Source organism: Eleutherodactylus coqui, chromosome 7 (assembly GCF_035609145.1).
Source record: "Eleutherodactylus coqui strain aEleCoq1 chromosome 7, aEleCoq1.hap1, whole genome shotgun sequence".
NCBI lineage: Eukaryota > Metazoa > Chordata > Amphibia > Anura > Eleutherodactylidae > Eleutherodactylus > Eleutherodactylus coqui.
Genome location: NC_089843.1, coordinates 84,119,595 through 84,140,956, shown reverse-complemented (window position 1 = coordinate 84,140,956; position 21,362 = coordinate 84,119,595). Strand labels below are relative to the sequence as shown.

The window sequence follows — 21,362 nt, the reverse complement described above, 5'->3', positions numbered from 1 at the left end:
TGGAAGAGCCAGGAGCAGGAACTGAGCTCCCGCCCCCTCTCTGCCTCCTCTCCACCCCTCTGCACTATTTGCAATGAAAGGAGGCGGGGCTAAGTTCTGAGAATTAGCCCCGCCCCTGTTCCGCCTCTCCCCATTGCAAATAGTGCAGAGGGGCGGAGAGGAGGCAGAGAGGGGGCGTGAGCTCAGTTCCTGCTCCTGGCTCTTCCATCCTCCCCCCCTGCACATGAAGACGACGTATATCGGCGCGGCGTGAAAACCGAGCCGATATACGTTCGTGGGAATGCAGCCTAAGATAAGATAACTTGTGGCAGAAAGTTATCACAGACAGGTCAAAAGGTTTGTCCGAGACAAAATGTTTTTGTTTTACAAATGTGTCCCATATTGCATAAACATAATAAAGAGCTCACAGACATCATACTGCCCGCTCCTTGCTCTGCACAAGAGCCCCACTGCTGCGCCAGGGTTCCGCTGTGCTGTGTTGTTTACAGGCTGTAGGAAGCCTGTGGTGTAAACCTATTGGTACAGCCAATGACAGAGTGTAGTGATGATCACTGAGCTCTGTCATTGGCTGCAGCAGCCTTTTTATGGAACATCATGAACATGACATCAATGAGGGGACCTGGAGCCACCGTCGGGGAACAATGAGCTCTTTATAATGCTTACACACTGGAGGACCCTTTTGTGAAAAAAAATATTTTAGCTTGGACAACCCCTTTAACTTTTCTATATCTGTAACTCACTGTTGAGGTAGGGGTGCAGTTTATAGATTTAAGCAAATTAAAAGATGGAACAATGCCTTTATAGAGTCACCTATTCGAAGGTAGAGTTCCTGCAAGTCAATATGCAGCCTTTTAACAGGCCTTGTAGCAATGACTGGGAATATAAGCCAAAGCCAGAGTCTTCTCCAGAAGGAAAGGATATCCATGTACAGACAACTATTTTGGGCTTATCTATTCCTTCTAGAGAAGACTCTAGCTTTTGCTTATATTTTCAGCCATTGTTACAAGGTTTGTTAAAGAATCTGACATTGATTTGCAGGAATGCTGCCGGCCAATAGGAGGTGCTGTAGAGGCATTGTTTGATCTTCCATTTGCATATTTCCCAGAAGAGCACGGATGGCCATAAAAGTCTTCTCACACCTACTAGGTGCTCTCCTTAAGGAGAAACTATACCCTTCATGATCCACTTGGGAATTGGGAATATACAGGTGAGAAACTGCTAAGGAATCAGTGGTTTTCAAGCAATATACTGTATGTCATGGTCAGGTTTGTCAAGAACTGGCATCTTATAGGAAAAGTCGAATATGATCACATCCAATAATCAGGGGCATAAAATGTAACTATGGGGCTTTATCACAATTCATAGGAAGATGAAACAATGCCTCGACAGTGCCACTTATTGGAAGGCAGCATTTCTGCAAGACCTATTAACAAGCCTTGTAACAATGACTGGGAATATAAGCCAAAGCCAGAGTCTTCTCCAGAAGAAAAAGATAACCATGTAAAAGACTCTGATTTTGGCTTGTATTCCCAGTGACTGTTACAAGACTTGTTAAAAAGTCTGACAATGACTTGTAGGAATGCTGCCTTCCAGAGGCAACTTCCAGAGGTAACTTGAAGCTCCTGGGTCCCAATGCAAAATCTGTAACAGGGCCCCCAACTATAATGCTGTATTCATAGTACTGGGCTTCGTAAATGGAAAAGAGAGCCTTTTGGGCCCCCTAAGGCTCCTAGGCCCAGGTGCAACCGCATCCCCTGCATCCTCTATAGTTACGGCAGTGCTGCCTTCTAATAGGCGGTGCTGATGAGCAATTGTTCCATCTTCCCATTTGCATAAATTTCCCAGAGGAGCATGGATGGCATTATAAGGCTACTCACTAGTGATGAGCGAACGTACTCGTCCGAGCTTGATGCTCGGGCGAATATTAGGGTGTTTGGGATGCTCGGTACTCTTAACGAGCACCACGCGGTGTTCGGGTTACTTTCACTTTCCTCTGTGAGACGTTAGCGCGCTTTTCTGGCCAATTGAAAGACAGGGAAGGCATTACAACTTCCCCCTGTGACGTTCAAGCCCTATACCACCCCCCTGCTGTGAGTGGCTGGGGAGATCAGATGTCACCCGAGTATAAAAGTCGGCCCCTCCCGCGGCTCGCCTCAGATGCCTTGTGAGTTAGCTGAGGGAAAGTGCTGCTGCTGGTGCTGCTGTAGGGAGAGTGCTAGTAGTGAGTGTAGGCTTCAAGAACCCCAACGGTCCTTCTCAGGGCCACATCTATCCGTGTGCAGTACTGTGGAGGGTGCTGTTAGCAGTGTTGCACAATTTTTTTTTTTCAAAATCGGCCGTCTGCAGAGCATTGCGCCCTGCAGTAATAGTCCAGGGACAGAAGTGGTGGTTAGGCAGGGAGAGTGTTAGGAGTGAGTGTAGGCTTCAAGAACCCCAACGGTCCTTCTTAGGGCCACATTTAACCGTGTGCAGTACTGTGCAGGCTGCTGTTAGCAGTGTTGCATATTTTTTTTTTCAAAATCGGCTGTGCAGAGCATTGCGCCCTGCAGTAATACTACAGGGACAGAATTGTGTAGGCAGGGCCAGAAGACATATATTATTGATTGAATATAGTCAGTGGGCCTTTTCTTTAAAAAAAAAAGGGAAAAATTCTATTTGGCCTGCCTCTGTCAGTCCTCAGCTTTCTGTGTACGTGTGTGGTGGGTGGAGATAGTAAAAAAATCATACGCAGCCAGCTACGTTTAACAGCAGTCTTGCGCCAATTTATTTCCTGCCTTCCTGGGAAAAATCACCGCTCTGCTGCACTTCATATAACTGCATTTCTGTGGAACAGATTTCTTATCTGATTGAATATAGTCAGTGGGCCTTTTCTTTAAAAAAAAAAGGGAAAAATTCTATGTGGCCTGCCTCTGTCAGTCCTCAGCGTTCTGTGTACGTGTGTGGTTGGTGGAGATAGTAAAAAAAATCATACGCAGCCAGCTACGTTTAACAGCAGTCTTGCGCCAATTTATTTCCTGCCTGCCTGGGGAAAATCACCGCTCTGCTGCACTTCATATAACTGCATTTCTGTGGAACAGATTTCTTATCTGATTGAATATAGTCAGTGGGCCTTTTCTTTTAAAAAAAAGGGAAAAATTCTATGTGGCCTGCCTCTGTCAGTCCTCAGCGTTCTGTGCACGTGTGTGGTGGGTGGAGATATTAAAAAAAATCATACGCAGCCAGCTACGTTTAACAGCAGTCTTGCGCCAATTTATTTCCTGCCTTCCTGGGAAAAATCACCGCTCTGCTGCACTTCATATAACTGCATTTCTGTGGAACAGATTTCTTATCTGATTGAATATAGTCAGTGGGCCTTTTCTTTTAAAAAAAAGGGAAAAATTCTATGTGGCCTGCCTCTGTCAGTCCTCAGCGTTCTGTGTACGTGTGTGGTGGGTGGAGATATTAAAAAAAATCATACACAGCCAGCTACGTTTAACAGCAGTCTTGCGCCAATTTATTTCCTGCCTGCCTGGGGAAAATCACCGCTCTGCTGCACCTCATATAACTGCATTTCTGTGGAACAGATTTCTTATCTGATTGAATATAGTCAGTGGGCCTTTTCTTTAAAAAAAAAGGGAAAAATTCTACGTGGCCTGCCTCTGTCAGTCCTCAGCGTTCTGTGTACGTGTGTGGTGGGTGGAGATATTAAAAAAAATCATACGCAGCCAGCAACGTTTAACAGCAGTCTTGCGCCAATTTATTTCCTGCCTTCCTGGGAAAAATCACCGCTCTGCTGCACTTCATATAACTGCATTTCTGTGAAACAGATTTCTTATCTGATTGAATATAGTCAGTGGGCCTTTTCTTTAAAAAAAAGGGAAAAATTCTATTTGTCCTGCAGACTTGCGCCAATTTATTTCCTGCCTGGGAAATCACCGGTAATACAGCATGCTGAGGGGTAGGGGTAGGCCTAGAGGACGTGGACGTGGCCGAGGACGCGTAGGCCCAAGTGAGGGTGTGGGCACAGGCCGAGCTCCTGATCCAGGTGTATCGCAGCCGACTGCTGCGCGATTAAGAGAGAGGCACGTTTCTGGCGTCCCCACATTCATCGCCCAATTAATGGGTCCACGCGGGAGACCTTTATTAGAAAATGAGCAGTGTGAGCAGGTCCTGTCGTGGATGGCAGAAAGTGCTTCGAGCAACCTATCATCCACCCACAGTTCTGTGCCGTCCAGTGCTGCAAATCCGAATCCTCTGGCTGCTGCTCCTCCTTCCTCCCAGCCTCCTCACTCCACTACAATGACACATGCTCAGGAGCGGGAAGACTCCCAGGAACTGTTCTCGGGCCCCTGCTCAGATTGGGCAGCAGTGGTTCCTCTCCCACCAGAGGAGTTTATCGTCACTGATGCCCAACCATTGGAAAGTTCCCGGGGTCCGGGGGATGAGGCTGGGGACTTCCGGCAACTGTCTCAAGACCTTTCAGTGGGTGAGGAGGATGATGACGATGAGACACAGTTGTCTATCGGTGAGGTAGTAGTAAGGGCAGTAAGTCCGAGGGAGGAGCACACAGAGGATTCGGAGGAAGAGCAGCAGGACGATGAGGTGACTGACCCCACCTGGTTTGCAACGCCTACTCAGGACAGGTCTTCAGAGGGGGAGGCAAGGGCAGCAGCAGGGCAGGTTGCAAGAGGCAGTGCGGTGGCCAGGGGTAGAGGCAGGGCCAGACCGAATAATCCACCAACTGTTTCCCAAAGCGCACCCTCGCGCCATGCCACCCTGCAGAGGCCAAGGTGCTCTAAGGTCTGGCAGTTTTTCACAGAGACGCCTGACGACCGACGAACAGTGGTGTGCAACCTTTGTCGCGCCAAGATCAGCCGGGGAGCCACCACCCGCAGCCTCACCACCACCAGCATGCGCAGACATATGATGGCCAAGCACCCCACAAGGTGGGACGAAGGCTGTTCACCGCCTCCGGTTTGCACCGCTGCCTCTCCCCCTGTGCCCCAACCTGCCACTGAGATCCAACCCCGCTCTGAGGACACAGGCACTACCGTCTTCTGGCCTGCACCCACACCCTCACCTCCGCTGTCCTCGGCCCAATCCAGCAATGTCTCGCACCGCACCGTCCAGCCGTCGCTAGCGCAAGTGTTTGAGCGCAAGTACGCCGCCACGCACCCGCACGCTCAAGCGTTAACCGTCCACATAGCCAAATTTATCAGCCTTGAGATGCTGCCGTATAGGGTTGTGGAAACGGAGTCCTTCAAAAGTATGATGGCGGCGGCGGCCCCGCGCTACTCAGTTCCCAGTCGCCACTACTTTTCCCGATGTGCCGTCCCAGCCCTGCACGACCACGTCTCCCGCAACATTGTACGCACCCTCACCAACGCGGTTACTGCCAAGGTCCACTTAACAACGGACACGTGGACAAGCACAGGCGGGCAGGGCCACTACATCTCCCTGACGGCACATTGGGTGAATTTAGTGGAGGCTGGGACAGAGTCAGAGCCTGGGACCGCTCACGTCCTACCCACCCCCAGAATTGCGGGCCCCAGCTCGGTGGTGGTATCTGCGGCGGTGTATGCTTCCTCCACTAAACCACCCTCCTCCTCCAACGCAACCTCTGTCTCGCAATCAAGATTTGTCAACAGCAGCAGCGCGTCGCCAGCAGTCGGTGTCGCGCGTCGTGGCAGCACAGCGGTGGGCAAGCGTCAGCAGGCCGTGCTGAAACTACTCAGCTTAGGGGCTAAGAGGCACACGGCCCACGAACTGCTGCAGGGTCTGACAGAGCAGACCGACCGCTGGCTTGCGCCGCTGAGCCTCCAACCGGGCATGGTCGTGTGTGACAACGGCCGTAACCTGGTGGCGGCTCTGCAGCTCGGCAGCCTCACGCACGTGCCATGCCTGGCCCACGTCTTTAATTTGGTGGTTCAGCGCTTTCTGAAAAGCTACCCACGCTTGTCAGACCTGCTCGGAAAGGTGCGCTGGCTCTGCGCACATTTCCGCAAGTCCCACACGGACGCTGCCACCCTGCGGACCCTGCAACATCGGTTTAATCTGCCAGTGCACCGACTGCTGTGCGACGTGCCCACACGGTGGAACTCTATGCTCCACATGTTGGCCAGGCTCTATGAGCAGCGTAGAGCTATAGTGGAATACCAACTCCAACATGGGCGGCGCAGTGGGAGTCAGCCTCCTCAATTATTTTCAGAAGAGTGGGCCTGGTTGGCAGACATCTGCCAGGTCCTTCGAAACTTTGAGCAGCCTACCCAGGTGGTGAGCGGCGATGCTGCAATCATTAGCGTCACCATTCCTCTGCTATGCATCTTGAAAAGTTCCCTGCAAAGCATAAAGGCAGACGCTTTGCGCTCAGAAACAGAGTCGGGGGAAGACAGTATGTCGCTGGATAGTCAGAGCACCCTCCTGTCTATATCTCAGCGCGTTCAGGAGGAGGAGGAGGAGCATGAGGAGGATGAGGAGGAGGGGGAAGAGACAGCTTGGCCCACTGCTGACGGTACCCATGCTGCTTGCCTGTCATCCTTTCAGCGTGTATGGCCTGAGGAGGAGGAGGAGGATCCTGAAAGTGATCTTCCTAGTGAAGACAGCTATGCGTTGCGTACAGGTACCTGGCACACATGGCTGACTTCATGTTAGGATGCCTTTCTCGTGACCCTCGCGTTGCACGCATTCTGGCCACTACGGATTACTGGGTGTACACACTGCTCGACCCACGGTATAAGGAGAACCTTTCCACTCTCATTCCCGAAGAGGAAAGGGGTTCGAGAGTCTTGCTATACCACAGGACCCTGTGGATCGAGCAGCATGTACAGCACAGGCAATACAACAGTCTTTAAGGCCCTGGACAGCTTTATGGCTCCCCAGCAAGACTGTGTCACCGCTCCCCAGTCAAGGCTGAGTCGGCGGGAGCACTGTAAAAGGATGGTGAGGGAGTACGTAGCCGATCGCACGACCGTCCTCCGTGACGCCTCTGCCACCTACAACTACTGGGTGTCGAAGCTGGACACGTGGCCTGAACTCGCGCTGTATGCCCTGGAGGTGCTTGCTTGTCCTGCGGCTAGCGTCCTGTCAGAGAGGGTGTTTAGTGCGGCTGGGGGAATCATCAAAGATAAGCGTACCCGCCTGTCAACCGACAGTGCCGACAGGCTTACACTCATCAAGATGAACAAAGCCTGGATTTCCCCAGACTTCTCTTCTCCACCAGCGGACAGCAGCGATACCTAAGCAATACGTAGGCTGCACCCGCGGATGGAAGCATCGTTCTCTCTCACCATCCAAAACGGGGACATTTCTGCTTCATCAATCTGTGTATAATATTCCTCCTCCTCCTCCTCCTGCTCCTCCGCCTGAAACCTCACGTAATGACGCCGAACGGGCAATTTTTCTTAGGGCCACAAGGCTCACTCATATAATTTTTCTTAAAAATTTTTATACGTTTCAATGCTCTTAAAAGCGTTGAAACTTTAACTTGAACCAATTTTTCGTTAAACTGGGCTGCCTCCAGGCCTAATTACCACTTAAGCCACATTAACCAAAGCGATTAATGGGTTTCACCTGCCCTCTTGGTTGGCCAGGGCCAATTTTTCTGATGTACATTAGTACTGTTGATACAGCAATTTTTGTGGGCCCTCGCCTACAGTGTAATCCAATTAATTTTTAGCCCACCTGCATTACAGCTGACGTTACATCCGCTGTGTTGGGCAATGCAATGGGATATTTTTATGTACCGCCGGTGGGTTCCAGGGAGCCACCCATGCTTTGGGTCCACAGGGAATTATAAATGCATCTGTTTCCACTTCTAAAGAACCCCAGTCTGACTGGGGCATGCAGTGTGGGCCGAAGCCCACCTGCATTAAGCACGACATTACTACCTCAGCTGTGTTGGGCAATGCAATGGGATATTTTTATGTACCGCCGGTGGCTTCCTGGCACCCACCCATGCTGTGGGTCCACAGAGAATTATAAATGCATCTGTTTCCACTTCTAAAGAACCCCAGTCAGACTGGGGCATGCAGTGTGGGCCGAAGCCCACCTGCATTAAGCACAACATTACTACCTCAGCTGTGTTGGGCAATGCAATGGGATATTTTTATGTACCGCCGGTGGGTTCCAGGGAGCCATCCATGCTGTGGGTCCACAGGGAATTATAAATGCATCTGTTTCCACTTCTAAATAACCCCAGTCAGACTGGGGCATGCAGTGTGGGCCGAAGCCCACCTGCATTAAGCACAACATTACTACCTCAGCTGTGTTGGGCAATGCAATGGGATATTTTTATGTACCGCCGGTGGCTTCCTGGCACCCACCCATGCTGTGGGTCCACAGAGAATTATAAATGCATCTGTTTCCACTTCTAAAGAACCCCAGTCAGACTGGGGCATGCAGTGTGGGCCGAAGCCCACCTGCATTAAGCACGACATTACTACCTCAGCTGTGTTGGGCAATGCAATGGGATATTTTTATGTACCGCCGGTGGGTTCCAGGGAGCCACCCATGCTGTCGGTCCACAGGGACTTCACAATAGGGAGTTGTACCTGCCTGTGTCTATGAATTAAAAACCGCGGTCTGACTGGGGAATGCAGACACCTTGACAGAATGAATAGTGTGTGGCACATAGGTTCCCCATTGCTATGCCCACGTGTGCAGCTCCTGATGGCGGTGGCACAGGATTATATTTCTCATTGCTTCTGTACAGCATTGTGGGCTATCGCCCCGCCCCTTTTAAAGAGGGTCGCTGCCTAGCCGTGCCAACCCTCTGCAGTGTGTGTCTGCGGTTCCTCATCATGGCAGACGCACTTATAAATAGACATGAGGGTGGTGTGGCATGAGGGCAACTGAAGGCTGCGCAGTGACACTTTTGTGTGCGCTGTGGACACTGGGTCGTGCGGAGGGGGTGGGCAGCATGTAACCCAGGAGAAGTGGCAGCGGAGTGTCATGCAGGCAGTGATTGTGCTTTGTTGGAGGTAGTGTGGTGCTTAGCTAAGGTATCCATTGCTAATGAGGGCTTTTCAGAAGTAAAAGTTGTTGGGAGGGGGGGGGGCCCACTCTTGCCGGTATTGTGGCTTAATAGTGCGACCTGTGAACTTGAGATGCAGCCCAACATGTAGCCCCTCGCCTGCCCTATCCGTTGCTGTGTCGTTCCCATCACTTTCTTGAATTGCCCAGATTTTCACACATGAAAACCCTAGCGAGCATCGGCGAAATACAAAAATGCTCGGGTCGCCAATTGACTTCAATGGGTTTCGTTATTCGAAACGAACCCTCGAGCATCGCGATAATTTCGTCCCGAGTAACGAGCACCCGAGCATTTTGGTGCTCGCTCATCTCTACTACTCACCCATACTTGATGTTCTCCCTAAGAAGAAACTATACCCCTTATAGATTTAATGAATCATTCTCCACTTGGCATTCATGTAACCCTATGTTGCACACCAATGTAAACCCTTCTAATAATATATTCAGGGGTCTGATTGTTGATGCAGAGTAGAATTTTTCATGATATTCGAGAATTTATCCCTCTTTTCACCACTGTTTCAAATGTTTTTGCATTCACAGATAATGTAGTAAATAGAGATGAGCAAATGTACTCGTTTCGAGCAATTAGTCGATCGAGCATCACTATTTTCGAGTACCTGGCTACTCGGGTGTAAAGATTCGGGGGGTGCCAGGGAGCGGGGGATGGCGTGGTGGAGCGGGGGGTAGCAGTGAGCAGTGGGGAACAAGGGGGGCTCTCTCTCTCTAACACTCCCCCCACTCCCCTCTGCAACCCCCCCCTCCCGCTCACCCACGGCGCCCCCCGAATCTTTTCACCCGAGTGGAGAAGTACTCGAAAATCGCGGTGCTCGAGTGAAAAAGGGGCGTGGCCGAGTACGTTCGCTCATCTCTACTAGTAAGCTCATGTAATTGAAGCTTCTCATTAAACCTCCCCTCAAGAAAAATCATTCTAAGTCATTTTTACATTACTGGAATCAATTTTACTTCAACACAGATTGGCAATTTTACAAAATACCACCCTTGCAAATGCCCGACATCCTAATGTACTATATATTAAGCACATTTGAATTAGTTGACAAATTGGAGACCAATATAGACCCCACCGAAGGTGTTTTACCCCTCTTTTATACATCAATTTTGTAGTTTGGCTCTGCTGTTTATCTATGGATTTTAGTTTTGCTTATTATAGTTCTTTATTGGAAGTAGAGATAGATCTCTAAAAATCCAGGTGAAGGCATTTTATTACTTTACATTTATGTATTAATGCATACCTTGCGTTGTATTTTTGTACCATACAAAAGTGGTACAGATATAGCAAATGTTAACTTGACACTTTACATGTTAAATATACTGAGTATTTAACATGTCAAGTGTCCAGTTAAACAGGTTCTCCACTTCTAAACTATTGAATTCAAGGGAACAGTGTCTGCATTACCAACCCGGGCTGCTGCCAAGTGTAAGACGCTTCCAGCTCCGCATACACTGAAAATGGCCCGGTGTTGCAACAGTGCTGGGATTGCTGCCTTGCTGTTAGTCTGGTGTTGGTTTTGGAGATGTTTCTACATCTTCTGGCTCAGGTGGGTGTACTATTAGGTGTGATGTGCTTAGTCGCACCTGTGGGTAATTATAAGGGCTATTTAGCTTGGCCTGATACTGAGCAGAGTTGCTGTTGATTTTTCAGTCTTTCTCTGGCTGGGCTAGGAGTCAGAGCTTGGTCCTGGATCTCTCAGTTACCTGTTGCATCTCAGAGCTAAGTACTGAGCTTGTTTGCTTTCCTACTTTTGGTTTCTTTTGTTTTTTCCCTTTCCCATGTAGGATTAACTAGGGGCAGAGACACGTGGTTAGGGCCGTCCTTATTGGGGTGGTTGCCCTGTTTTCAGGTAGGTTCCTCTTCTTGGTTTAGTTATATAGGGACAGAGTTTCCTGTATTTTTGTTCTGCTTTGTTTTATCACTGTTTGTGTGCAGTTGTGGGAGATCTGCGGGTGTCAGATCCAGTATGTCCTGGACCCCTGCTCATTAACTTTTGATGACCTATCCTGTAATATCATTATTTGTGTTTTCCTTTGCTGTAATGTCACTGTGTGCATTGTCATTGAACTCTGACATCACTATGTGAAATATGCTTATACAGTGATATCACTGTGTGCATCATCCCTTTACTCTGACATTACAGTGTTTGCCTTATTCTGTTATTGTGACACAATTGTGAACATAATTTACGCTTCTGTGACATCACTGTGTGTATAATCCCTGTACTGTGATTTCAAGGTACATATTATTCCACTACTCTGTTCATATTATTCCACATCACTGTGCATGGTGGAGTGGATCATAAAGGGTAGGGGTTCAACTTAGGGAGAACACTTAGAAGGTGTCAGTAGACTTATAAGGCCAACCATGCTCCTCTCGGAAATTTCTGTAAATGAGAAAATTGAACAATGCCTCCACAGCGCCACCTATTACAAGGGAGCATTCCTGCAAGTCAATGTTAAAGCTTTTAACAAGCCTTGCAGGAATGCTGTCTTCCAATAGGTGGCACTGTACAGGCATTGTTCCTTCACTGATTTGGTGGAGTGGTGCCACAGTCCAGGTTTTGTAATGAGGTCCCATAGTTTCATTTTATTCCCCTGATTATTGGATGTGATCGTATTCGACTCTCCTTATACAATGCCAGTTCCTTACAAACCTGGCGACTACCGTGTTTCCCTGAAAATAAGACAGTGTCTTATATTTTTTGTTCAGAAAGGTTTAACTTTTTTACATGTATAGCTGCCTGGACACTATTTAAATTGACTTTTTTAATTAACTGTTAGCAGGGCTTAATTTTGGAGTAGGGTCTATATTTCAAGCATCCTCAAAAAGCCTGAAAAATCATTTTGCATCCTCAAAAATTCTGGAAAACATGCTATGTCTTATTTTCAGAGAATGTCTTATTTTCAGGGAAACAGGGTATATATATTGGTTGAAAAAACACTGGCTCCTTAGCAGTTTCTCACTTGTATATTCCCTATTCATCTAATCTCTGAATAATGTCCAGTGTGTATCTTGACTATTCCAAAGTGTTTGATACTGTGCCACACAAAATGTTGGTATATAAAATGAGAATGCTTGGTCTGGGCGAGAATGTGTGTAAGTGGGTGAGTAACAGGTCAGTGCTAGAAAGCATAGGGGGGTTATAAATGGTATATAGTCTGATTGGGTCACTATTACTAGTGGGGTACCACAGGGGGCAGTGCTGGGCCATATTTGATATATGTATTGATGACCTGGTAGAAGGATTGTGCAGTAAAATATCAATATTTTCAGATGGTACAAAACTATACAAAGAAATTAACAAGAGAGGACGCAAGGAGATTGCAAGAGGATCTGGATTAGTTGGGGCTTGGGCAGAAAAGTGGCAAATGAGGTTTAACACTGATAAATGTAAAGTTATACACATGAGGAAATACATGTCACCATTACAGATTAAATGGGAAACCACTGGGAAACACTGACATGAGAAAGGACTTGGGGATTGTAGTTACATGTAAAAGCTTAACAACGACATTTGCAGTTGAAATGTAGCAACTTGTTTTTGGCATGGAGGAATAAAGTTTAGCCTATTCTGCACCTCCGTATGATGCCACTATTCTCTCATTACACTTTAGATTTAATTGGGGAGTACTGTTTTAAATTCCCTAGTGGCCGTTGCATTCTTTTGGTTCCACCCATACTGGGAATATTTAAGTGCTGCTTTTACCCGTGCTGGGTTCTTTACTGTAAGAGTAGTGAGACTATGGAACACTCTGCCTGAGGACCTGGTGATGGAGAACATACTAAAAGAGTTTAAGAGGGGCCTGGATATCTTTCTTGAACATTACAATATTATATATTATAATTATCACTGATTACTTCAGAAGGCTCAGTGATTCGGGGATTATTCTGATTGCTAGATTGGAGTTGGGAAGGAATTTATTTTCCCTAAAATAAGGAAAACTGGCTTCTACCTCATTGTTTTTTTTTCCTCTTTTGGATCAACATTGCAGGATAATAGGCTGCACTGGATGGACGCGAGTCTATTTTCAGTCTAAAATACTCTGTTATGTTACCGAATTCCAAAATTTTTTTTTGCGGAATAACATTATGGGAAGAATGGTTGAGACATTTTAATTCCAGGATCAGCTGCAGTCAGCCAGCAAGAGGAAAGTGAAGTGTAGAAGATTAACAATTATACAAAATACCTACTAATGACATTCTGGGATATTCTTCTCTGTAAAACCTGTGGTTTTGCTGTCAGGGGCTACAGCTGGCACATAATCATCAAGAGCTGAGAGTCAGCCAACACAATTCCCTTGCCAAAATGTCTGCTCATTTCATATGTCTCAGATGTTATGTAGTGTATTAAATATTCACGGCCATAATGTTCCTCTTATCTTGGTAAACATGACATTTCATTGGCAGCAAGCCTGCCATTGTGAATTGGCTTGCAAAAGACGTATTGGCAGATCTCTGTAGGTGACTATGATTAAAATCTTATGCTACACAAATAGAATATACAGAATACTACAGATCATTTATGAGCCTCATCTAACTACTGTGGAGATACAAAGATGTTGCCAAGAAAAGTGGAAGGAGATTTTGCACATGTGAAATATTCCTTATAATGAAATCCAAGCACTCATCGGTCTGCGATCATCTCACATGGAGAAGCTATAAAAGGATGCAAAATGTGAGTGATAAGAATCAAATAATCTGGAAAAGGCTCCTTACATGAGTCACAGGGGTCAGTAGTGGACCCTATTCTTTTTAATATAGGGTATCCCAATGCCAAGTGCAGCATAAGATATATGACAGGGGCGTAACTAAAGGGGATGCAGGGGATGCAGTTGCACCCGGGCCCAGGAGCCTTAGGGGGCCCATAAGGCCTCTTCTCCATATAGGGAACCCTGTACTTCAAATAAAGCATTATAGTTGGGGGCCCTGTTACAAATTTTGCATTGGGGCCCAGAAGCTTCAAGTTACGCCTCTGATATGACATACATGTAACACCCCATAATCCCAATATCATTGTTTTTGTCTCTCATCTCTGACATGTTTCATATCATACTGTCATTCCTTTTTTGAATAGATACATTCTAGAAGTTTATTTTACACACTGCCATATTGCTACCTGTAATCCAACTACACTACTTTAACAAAACTAATTGAACACCTGAGCAAAAATCAAGAGTACTTCAGCTGGGATTTCCCTCTATCCATCCTGCAAACATCTAGTGAGTTCTCCCTGTTGCAGGTGGATGGTACTATGGTGTGGTGGTGACAGGACGGAGGGAGAGGCAGCAGACATTTTTTTCGCAAAAGATAACTTAACTTAAAAGAATGTGAAATTGGGTTTTTGCTCCATTGGAGGGTTTTTGATACTTAAACATTGCTTAACATCCAATGGTATTTGCTGTTTTTTTTTAGAACATTTTACTGGAATCATCATACGGCATAACCAACTTATCAACCTTAAATGTTTTGATACATTGACCCTGAGCCGATCCGGGCCGCAGCATTGCACCTGTACTGTCCAGAGGCTAATAGGGAGCTTGCTATTGGCCTATGACCCGGGCAGCATCCCTGGGACTACTATGAGGCTCACTATTACTACTGGGGCCACTATGGGGGTCACTATTACTACTGGGCCACTATGGAGGACACTGTTACTACTGGGGCCACTATGGGGGACAGGGTCACTATTACTCCTGGGACCACTATGGGGGACACTGTTACTACTGGGGCCACTATGGGGGACGGGGACACTATTACTACTGGGACCACTATGGGGGACACTGTTTCTACTGGGGCCATTATGGGGGACGGGCTCACTATAATTACTGCACCCACTATGGCTCGGCACATTTAAGTCATGCAAATATACTGCAAATTTGCGCTACCAAATATCCCTTATGTTCACGTTTTTCAGCCACTCCGGTGTGTTTTTATGCTCACAAATACACTTCGTATTTGCACATGCAAAAAAAAGCAGATAGGTTCATTGAAATAGCGAGCCAATATGCAATGAATATGTAGGTTTTCTGCGTATTCAATGCGTATTTGCCCCCAGCAATTCACTTCAATGGCTTATTGCGGTACATAATACGCACCAAAATAGGCCATTGGGTAAGTAATACGCTGCTCACATATGCTCTTGTGAACGAGCCCTTACTATACAATTACAATCGGCTTTTTGAAGGCCATTGATGTGGCCTTTGGTGAAAATGAGTTTGACCCCCCTGGTTTACAGTATTATACACTCCATCAGGGAGTTGTGAAGGCTGGCAATTCTTATGCTGTCCGCTGAGCAGGAAATGTGTTATTCCAATTTCTGACAGTCTCCCACCCACATGTAGAGGTAAATAAAAATAAATGAATTCTTACATTGGGAACAAAGCTGGGTGTAATAGATTTCTCCAATACTGCATCCCAGTTCATGTCGGCCAGATACGGAGAAGTCTGAATCTCAGCTAATGATGAAAAGCGGCACTCTGGGTCCTTGGTAAGAAGCTGCAAAAATACATAAAAAAGTTTATTATCATCTAGGTACACTTAAATTGTATGTCAGTCTCGTCCAGTATTGCAAAACCTACCCCCCCCCCCCCTTCCTGTCACACAACTGCGTTATTGGAAGAGTACAATGAATAAGAAACAGTGAATAATGCAAGAATATTACTGTCAAAGAGAGACTGGTAGTTGTGTGACCTACCTCTTCAGGTCCAGCTAAATTCTTGAGCTTTGGGTAGTGTGGTGTTATACAACATAGAATTACAATGGAGAGAATTTCCAATTTGATCCTTTATTCAAAGGCTGTGACACCTCTACAGCCTCAAATGCAAAATAACAAAGTGTGTCAGCAGCACCAGTAAAACCCAATCTGGTAGGGCCATCAAATGCAAGAGCCAGATAAGAGTCCAAACTCCCACAAAGGTCCATGTACCGCGTTTCCCCGAAAGTAGGTCATACCCCGATAGCAAGACCTACCCCGGTTTTCAGGGGAGGCTTAAAATATAAGGCTTTCCCAAAAAATAAGACCTAGCTAACCTGCCCGCACCCGCCCCAATAAAATCAATACTCACCTGGTCTGCGGCGTCCCGATCGTCTCCGGTAGCGCTGCGGCAAACTACAGAGTCCACCCTGTCTGCCATCTCAGCTTCTTCTAGTGACAGGTCTTTGAATACCCCGCCTCCAGCCAAGCGAGCGCTGTGATTGGCTAATTAAGCCCCAGCAGCCAGTCACAGCCGGCGCTCGATAAGCCAATCACAGCCATTTAGTGATGTCATTCACTGAGTGGCTGTGATTGGCTCATCGAGTGCCGGCTGTAATTGGCTGCTGGCGCTTGATTAGCCAATCACAGCGCTCGCTTTGCTGCAGGCGGGGTATTCAAAGCCCATCACTAGAAGAAGCTGAGATGGCAGATGGGGATGACTCGGTGGTTTGCCGCAGCACTGCCGGAGATCATCGGGACGCCGCGGACCAGGTGAGTATAAGGCCCCGACGAAAATAAGACACTGTGCCTCTTTTGGGGCAAAAATTAATACAGGGCAGTGTCTTATTTTCAAGGAAACACAATAATGTTCGTTTCGGCCGTGAGGCCTTTTTCAAGCTTGAAACGTTGCTGTGTGATGGGAGAATAAAGAGTATATTTTATATAGCACTTCTACATGCTACCAAGATTTTCATCTACATTACGTGGACCTTTATAGCCCCACTGATGGATTTTACAAAAATGTTGGTCCTCCAACTTAGGCTGGGCTCAAACAGGCAGATTTAAATTGCGGATTCCGTGATTGCCGTCCATGCAGATGATCTACGGTAAAACGCTGGCATGCATTTTTGATTTTTTTATACACAGTCGTGGATACAAATTGTGTATTCCTTGAGTGGAAGAAATATCGCAGCATGCTCTTTTTTTCCGTGGAGATGGCCATTGATGTCAATAGAGGTGTCCAACCCTTAGCTCATACACAACAAATATTGTGAATGGGCTGCGGTGACCCAGGTCATTGTAAAGCAACGGCGCGGGAAATACAAATAAACAAAATAAAACTTTACTGCACATGACCGCCTGCCGATGACACAAAGCTAGAAGGGATAGCTAAAACTAGAGAAGAGTGAGAACATTTAAAAAGATCTGGATAAGCTTGAGCAATGGGCGGCAACTAACAGAATGGTATGTAACAAGAGGAAACGCAAAGTCCTACATCTGGGCAAGAAAAATGAAAAAAGCACCTACAGAATGGAAGGAATTGGGCTAAGCAGCAGCACATGTGAAAAAGACTTGGGTAAACTAATAGATCATAGACTGAACGTGAGTCAACAATGTGATGCAGCAGCAATAAAGGCCAACACAATAGACTAATATGTGGCTATGTTCTGTCTGTGGAATACACGGGCAACTCATGGACGGAAAGTATGGCCATGTGAATGGACTCTTACACATTTTTGAGCAGCATTTATCTCAAGTATCATCAGACCCTAAACTGGAATTTTAATTCGCTTATGTGCCCCTTCTAGTCTTGGTCCAAATGCCCAAATGGTCCATTCAGCTTCGAGTACAATTTTAACTTACTGAAGAAGAATCTTGCCCCATTTAACTAAAAAGCAAAAACCTCTCATCTTTGTTTTTGCTTCCGGTTGTATCATGGATACTTTCTTACATTTTATAAAATCTTTCTCATATTGTCACAATAGCTTTGACGATAACATTCGGACGAGTCGCTCTGAGAAGATGCGTGTCAGCTACATTTAGCATCTGCTGGTTAATCAGGGAACATTTTCGGTTCTATGTTCACAGAAGTGTGGTCTCAAGTAGCAGCTTCAAAACATAAGGTATTTTCAAGGACATACTGCAGGAAAAACGTCTTATAAACTGTCAGCATGACTATCAGTCATGAAGTATCAGCAGGCTTCTTACTACCAATCTTTATGCAGCAGACCTACTTGTTCGATCTGATTTAACCTGATGTGATAGAGCCGGAGTTAAAGTGAATGCACCATCCTCACATTAACTTTAGTACCATGAGGTCACCCAGTGACACATGCTCATGCGAAGGTACATTGTCCCCGTATAATGGAATAGCTGGTGAAGTATAAATCATACCCGTGTGCTTCATTGTATCCCATCATTGATTTAGAATTTAGCTACCTTCAGCAAGGTCAAGCTGCAAGCTACTTTGTTGGAGGGCAGTGATCTATTAGCGTGTAGAGGAGAAAGAAATATTGGTACAGGCTTGGCTTTGCTGACTCATTTCTATCATCACCTTTGTTAAATTGATGAAACCTTGCAGGATTTGAAAAGGAAGGGTTTCCAAGGATGTTTCAGTATCCAGAGTGGGGACAACAAAATGTCCCCTCATTATTAAGACTGTCCAGGTATTTATGGGTGATAGGTAACCGTAGTTAGGGGGGTTGTAAATTATTAATGGTCTATCCTCAGATAAGGTCAACAATAGTAGATTGGTGCATATCTGTTGACAGGGACCCCTGCCGATCAGATGTTTGCCAGGCTGGCATGCTTGTGAATTGAGCTGATTTCTGCAAGAAGCAGAGAGCCCTGTTCCCACTACAGTGACCAAGATCGGTATTGCAGTTTCCATTCATTTCAATGTGAGATGGGTCTGCAATACCAAGGCTGGCCACTACAGTAAGAATGGAGCAGTTAACTTCCTGCAGAAATCATCTCAGTATACAAGTATACCAGCCTGATGAAGAGCTGATTGGCAGTGGGCCTAGGCAATGAACCCCTGACAATCTACTATTGATGACTTATCCTGAGGATACGCCATCAATAGTTTACAACCAGACAACCGTGTTCATATGCAATACTCCTGGTGGTTTGGGATGGTGCAGGAGTTAAAATCGTTGTGCCAGGATGGGCATATAAATATTATAAGACAGGGTCCCCCTATTCTGGACACCATTTATGCCCCCAAAGCAGAGAACCGCTCATTAAGAGTAACCCCCTGTTGCAGTGGTATAATTTGCCTGTTGCATCGCAAAGCTAAGTTTGTGTTTCTTCTTCACTTTTGTGTTTCTTATGTTATTCCCCTGTCTCACATAGGGTTAACTAAGGACCGAGGTACGAGGTCAGGTACGTTCTTGTCAGGGCGAATTGCCTGCATGTAGGCAGGTCCCCATCCCTGAGATTATTTAGATAGGGAAAAAGTTCCCAAGTTTTAGTTTATTATTGTTTTGATGCAGTTTGTGTGTTTATGTGCTAGATCTGCGGGTTACGGTTCCAGCACGTCCTGGGTAGATGTGACACTCTCATCTTGGCGATCTTCATGTGAACAGCTGTCCTGTAATTCTACATTTGTCCTGCAGCGGCCCCTATAGAGAAAACATAATACTGGTGGCGGCTTCTGTGAAGTGTACTCACAGATCCTGCATGGTGGGTGGTAAGGGTGGCATGTAGACTCCACCTCTAACACTCCCTCAGAGAAAAAAAAATAACAAGGCATAAGGTAGTGGGAACGTGGAGGCTAGGGAAGAAATTAACTATGTTCACGACCTGCACGCCCAATCCAGTCGCCTGTTGAGCTCACTTCTGACTTCATTATGAAAATGGGGGATTATAGTGCAAAGCACATAAGCCTTGGGGAAGTCGTGCGTATGCTCCACATAGACGTGAGTTTTCCCTCCTGCATATTTTGACATTATGTTTGTTGACTGTCCAAAAGGTGGAAGGTGGGCAGCACAATCTATCTTTGTTGTGGTTACCAAAAGCAAACAGCTGATCGTCCCAAGCCCTGCATTTTCAAAGGGGTTGAGCAACTTGACACAACTCTTTTAATAAAAGTGGTTTAAGCTAGGAAAATGTACCTAGAATTTATACATATCTGATCTAAATAGGTCTAAATGTTTTTACTGTCCTCTCAGCAGGCAGAGATTATACAGGCTCTAGCTACTCATGTGACGCTGCGCTGATGCATCATAGCATTGTTAGCTCAGAATAGTGAAATACAAAGCAGGGGGAAATGTCAACATCAAGATGATGCCTGATAAGCACTGCACGGAAGTGACTGTAATAGACATAGGAGATGTCCAGAGTGTGACAGTTAGGTGAAGGGATGGAAAAATGTGTTTTGTTTTTTTTTACAGATTGGCCCCTTAGGCAGGACCAAAAGACCACAACACTCAAGCACCCTCCTACATAGGGAAGGATGTCTGATATAGCCGCGATGATTGGCAGAGTAGCATACTGACCATTTAAGAGCTTAGCTGCAACCTGTAACAAAATCCTACCTTTCCTGTCACATAGTTATTTAGAGTGCCAGGAGTCAAAATTGACTTGTGAGTGCCTAAAAGAGTTTACTCGCAAAAGCAACCTCTTGCAACTCCACAGTAAAATCAGAGGGAATGATGTCACTGGTAATGCGGTCATTAGGGGGATAATTTGGGATTAGAGATGAGCGAGCATACTCGCTAAGGACAATTACTCAATCGAGCATTGTCCTTAGCGAGTATCTTCCCGCTCGGAAGAAAAGGTTCGGCTGCCGACGCGGGTGAGAGGTGAGTTGCGGCAGTAAGCAGGAGGGAGCAGGGGGGAGAGAGGGAAAGAGAATTCTCCCCTCCGTTCCTCCCCGCTCTCCCCCGCCGCTCCCCGCCGGCAGCCGAATCTTTTCTTCCGAGCGGGCAGGTACTCGCTAAGGGCAATGCTCAATCGAGTAATTGCCCTTAGCGAGTATGCTCGCTCATCTCTATTCGGGACATGTGCAAGTGGTGATATCACAAGGGGTGATGACAATGACATCATCAGAAGTGTCCCCTATAAAGTCTTAGAATGGATGATGATGTCACAGGTTGGGGTATGGTAGTGACTTCATAAGGCTATCCATTCTTATAACTGGAATTCTGGTACTCACAGCTGATAGTCATTATCATAAAAAAAAACTGAAAATTTGAAGAAACTTTTTTTTTTAAGAAGCTTTTTTTTTTGGAATCTTGTTTTTTTAACATCAGACTCATCATTTAACATAAATTGCGTCATGTAAAAATACATTCAATATAATATGGAAGCAGTAAAAATGATACCTTTTTAAGTAATCCCACCATGTTTTTACACCATGTGGAAGAATAATGCACTCTTTCTATCTTGAACATGTTGAGAATGTCATCTATTGGAGTAGTTGAATGAATTTCATAAGGCCTCTGCAAAACAAACGAGAATGCAAAATCCATTCAATCCATTTGTACGCAATGTCATTAAAACTGAACACATAGTGGGGAGTTTATCAAAGGTTGTGAGCCACAACTGTGAAATAAAAAGGCCTAAATTATGGAACATGCCACACTTGTGCTATAATTTACATCTTTTTGTGCTTTGCGCACTTCTCTCTCCGCCTATCCTAAG

General features: G+C 46.1%; 1 protein-coding gene across 1 annotated transcript in view; it reads right to left on the bottom strand.

The window, feature by feature from the left end:
* Nucleotides 1–21,362, bottom strand: part of STK32B (serine/threonine kinase 32B) — a 149,777-nt gene that overhangs the window by 32,236 nt on the left and 96,179 nt on the right. Inside the window, exons 6-7 of the mRNA XM_066574645.1 lie at nt 21,044–21,160; nt 15,392–15,517 (exon numbers count right to left, since the gene is read on the bottom strand). Coding sequence (XP_066430742.1) covers nt 15,392–15,517; nt 21,044–21,160 — 243 coding nt within the window. The remainder of the gene's footprint in view (nt 1–15,391; nt 15,518–21,043; nt 21,161–21,362) is intronic.